Genomic DNA, 3220 nt, shown 5'->3' on the forward strand with positions numbered 1-3220 from the left:
TGAGACTGGATGTGGCACTTAGTGCCATGGCCTAGTAACCACAGTAGGGTTGGACTTGATGATCTTGGAGGTCTCTTCCAACCCAATTGATTGTATGATTCTATGAAAGCTCATGCTGCCTCCTGCTAAGCCACTAAGAGTTCCTGCTTAAGGCTCAGGGGTCAACCTGTGCCCATCTCCCATCTTTAATCTGCTTTGTAGTCACTGCTCCATCTCTGTGTTGTGCCACATTCCTGAAACCAGAAGTGCCAAATCCCAGACACATTTTCCAGCTCTGTTCCCCAGCATTGTACTGAGAGGAAGACATCTACCTAAGAAGACGACATACACCTACTAGGGTACAAGTAGGGAGTGAGAAGAAAGACTGCAAATTAACATACACAAACTACTGCATCAACACTAAAATCTGACTACAAACATAGGCAATTTTTGCCTGTGTTCTGTGTCTTTATCCTGTGTTTCCATGACCCTAGAAAATCTTCAATCCAGGCAAGTCCATTTTAACATCTAAACCCTCTAAAAAAGGAGAAGAATGCAAAGAGAAAAGCCAAGCTCCAATATAAGAATGCAACTACCCATGTGTTCAGCATACCAGGCAATATCCTTCCAATAAGAGCATCCAGCAGCCAAAAGGACTCCTCTTCACTCTTTGTAATAAGCAGCAGGTATCCAGCAATGAAGTTCATGCCCTGAAAGTGAACGAAGGGTTTTGAGATGCATGCAACGTATCTTAAGAGTTTCTAGTTGATCTCTTTTGATGAAAGGCTAAATTCCTCCAGTTGAACAAAGTGTGCATATTAAGTAAGGCCTGGTAATGAAGGCCACTGGTTCAGTAACTTGTTAAACCTTCAGGACAGCAGCTGACAAGAGTAATTAACAGAGATCAAGAAGAAGAAAATTAAAAGGAAAAGCTTTAGTGGTCTATACTTTCCTTTGAATTTTCCTTTTTTTTTTCCTTGATTCCAAAGCCCCGACCCACTGTAACTGAAAATGCTTAGCTCAGAACCAAAACATAGGTGTATTAGATGAGTAGTACAAACACAACACACCTGCAGGTACAGCCTGGCTGCAGGAGGAGAATGCCCAACCCAAGCACTCTCTCAGGGAAAAGTTGCAGTTCCAGCAGCTTTTACAAGCTGTTGCTGCTTAACTCATCCAATACAAACCATTTGCTTTCATAATACACCTATAATACTCCACATATACTTCTAAAAACATGAACCATGTGAGGAGACAAGACGTGCAAAGAAACCACAGGAGGTTTTTCTTAAGTTCTTGTTTCATTAGCCCATTAAAAAGTTAATCATAGAATTTTAAGGGTTGGAATGGAGCTTAGAGATCATCCAGCCCCAATCCCCTGCCCTGGGCAGGGACACCTCCCACCACACCAGGTTGCTCAAGGCTTCATCTAACCTGGCTGTGAACACTGCCAGGGTTGGGGCAGCCACAGCCTCCCTGGGCAACCTGGGCCAGTGTCTCACCACCCTCACAGGGAAAACCTCTGCCTGATATCTAGCCTAAATTTACGATCCTTCAACTTGAACCCATTGGCCCTTGTCCTAGCAAAGGTACCAAAACTTTTCAGTAACAATAGGATATGCATTTGGGGTAGAAGCTACCACGGTACAGATGTTGTATATATATTATGTGGCATATAATCCCCTCTATATAGAAGCCTGACACTTGCAAAGTGAGGATTCATAATTCTACCAGAATCACAGCACAGTCAGAGCTGGCAGGGACTGTTAAGGATCATTTAGTCCAACCCCTGGCCTTGCACAGGACATCCCTGACAATCACACCCTGTGCCTGAGAGCATTGGCCAAACACCTCTGGAGCTTTGTCAGCCTTGGGGCTGTGCTCACTGCCCTGGGAAGCTGTTCAGTGCCCAAACACCTCTGGGGGAAGAACCATTTGCTAATCTCCAGCCTAACCCTCCCCTGACACAACTTCAGCCCATTCCCTCAGGTCCTGAAATTTCTTCAGAAAGAGAGGCAGGAAAAACTGAATGAAGCAAACGGTGAATAAGGAGGGAAAAAGTGGTAACATGTGATACTGAGGTGGTAGAGCTGCAGTTTGTCATACACTCCTTTGGACACTCTCCAATAACTTAATATCTTTCTCATGTTGTGGCACCCAAAACAAACTGCCCAGAGAGGTCATGGATTCTCCCTCACTCGAGGAGTTCAAGAACCATCTGGACACAATCCTGAGCCATGAGCTCTAGAGTGGCCCTGCTGGAGTAGGGAAGTCAGACCAGATGACCCACTGTGGTCCCTTCCAAGCTGACCCATTCTGTGATTCTCTGATTGCCATTGGTGAAAAGCAGCATTGTTCCAAGCACAGTGATTACCTACCTGACAATATCCTACTGCTTTGTTATGATGCCCATAAGCCACCAAGATGTTGTAGAGCGAGTGCTGCAAACATGGATCAGCTGTTTTGCGGAACTTCACATTATCTGGAAATGTTCTGTTCATGTCTAGACAAAAGGGAAAAAAAAAGACCAAAATTAAGGGCCATTCCCTCTTTCACTTTCCAAAGTTTTACAGCTCCTTCTGACAATGGAGGATCTGGTTTAGGGGTTTCAGCAGTGACAGGTTAATGGTTGGACTCAATGGTCTTAGAGATTTCCTCTAGCCTTGATGTTTCCATGATTCTGAAGTACAACTGAAGCTTCACCCTGGTTCACTAAACTGCTGTTTTGGTGGATCAATATTAATAAACAGCTTTACCTCCATTTTGGCTAAAAGGGCATTTGCATTCCAGGTTAATCTATTCCTAGAAAGAATAATTCTATTTGTGTACAGAAACCAGTTTCAAGCAGGCCTAAAGACACTGTCCTGTAGGTTGGACTCTCTCAACATCTGACTGCAAAGGTTTAAAGGAGAGCCAACCAGGTATTCAGACTGACAGAAAAAACACACCAAATTGAGCATCAAGGGGCACAAGATCAGTTGCACCTCTGGGAAAGCACATTCTCCTCACAGATCAGATGAGCTTTCAGTTGACTTGCTCAGGGAACTCCTACCAAACAGGCCTAAACATCTGAAAAAACACAGTCCTGTTCCTGCAGCTGGTGAACTCCACTCAAAAAATCACTTTTCAAATGTTAAGTTTCTCCATGATGTGACCATGAGAAGAGCTGTATCTTCATGGTGCAAGATCATCAAGAAGCAGATTGAATTTTGATATCCAAGCATCAGAGCACATTCCCAGA

The 3220-nt window shown here is 44.0% G+C and overlaps 1 protein-coding gene across 1 annotated transcript in view; it reads right to left on the minus strand.

Moving 5' to 3' along the window:
* Window positions 1–2659, minus strand: part of LOC103800281 (growth hormone-regulated TBC protein 1-like) — a gene marked incomplete at its 5' end in the record, with an annotated part of 17549 nt that extends 14890 nt beyond the window's left edge. The window contains 3 exons of the mRNA XM_009072654.1: window positions 593–689; window positions 2358–2484; window positions 2621–2659. Of these exons, the coding sequence (XP_009070902.1) occupies window positions 593–689; window positions 2358–2484; window positions 2621–2659 (263 nt within the window). The remainder of the gene's footprint in view (window positions 1–592; window positions 690–2357; window positions 2485–2620) is intronic.
* Window positions 2660–3220: the final 561 nt, after the last annotated feature.

This window comes from Acanthisitta chloris, unplaced genomic scaffold (assembly GCF_000695815.1).
Source record: "Acanthisitta chloris isolate BGI_N310 unplaced genomic scaffold, ASM69581v1 scaffold13094, whole genome shotgun sequence".
In the NCBI taxonomy this organism is placed as follows: Eukaryota; Metazoa; Chordata; class Aves; order Passeriformes; family Acanthisittidae; genus Acanthisitta; species Acanthisitta chloris.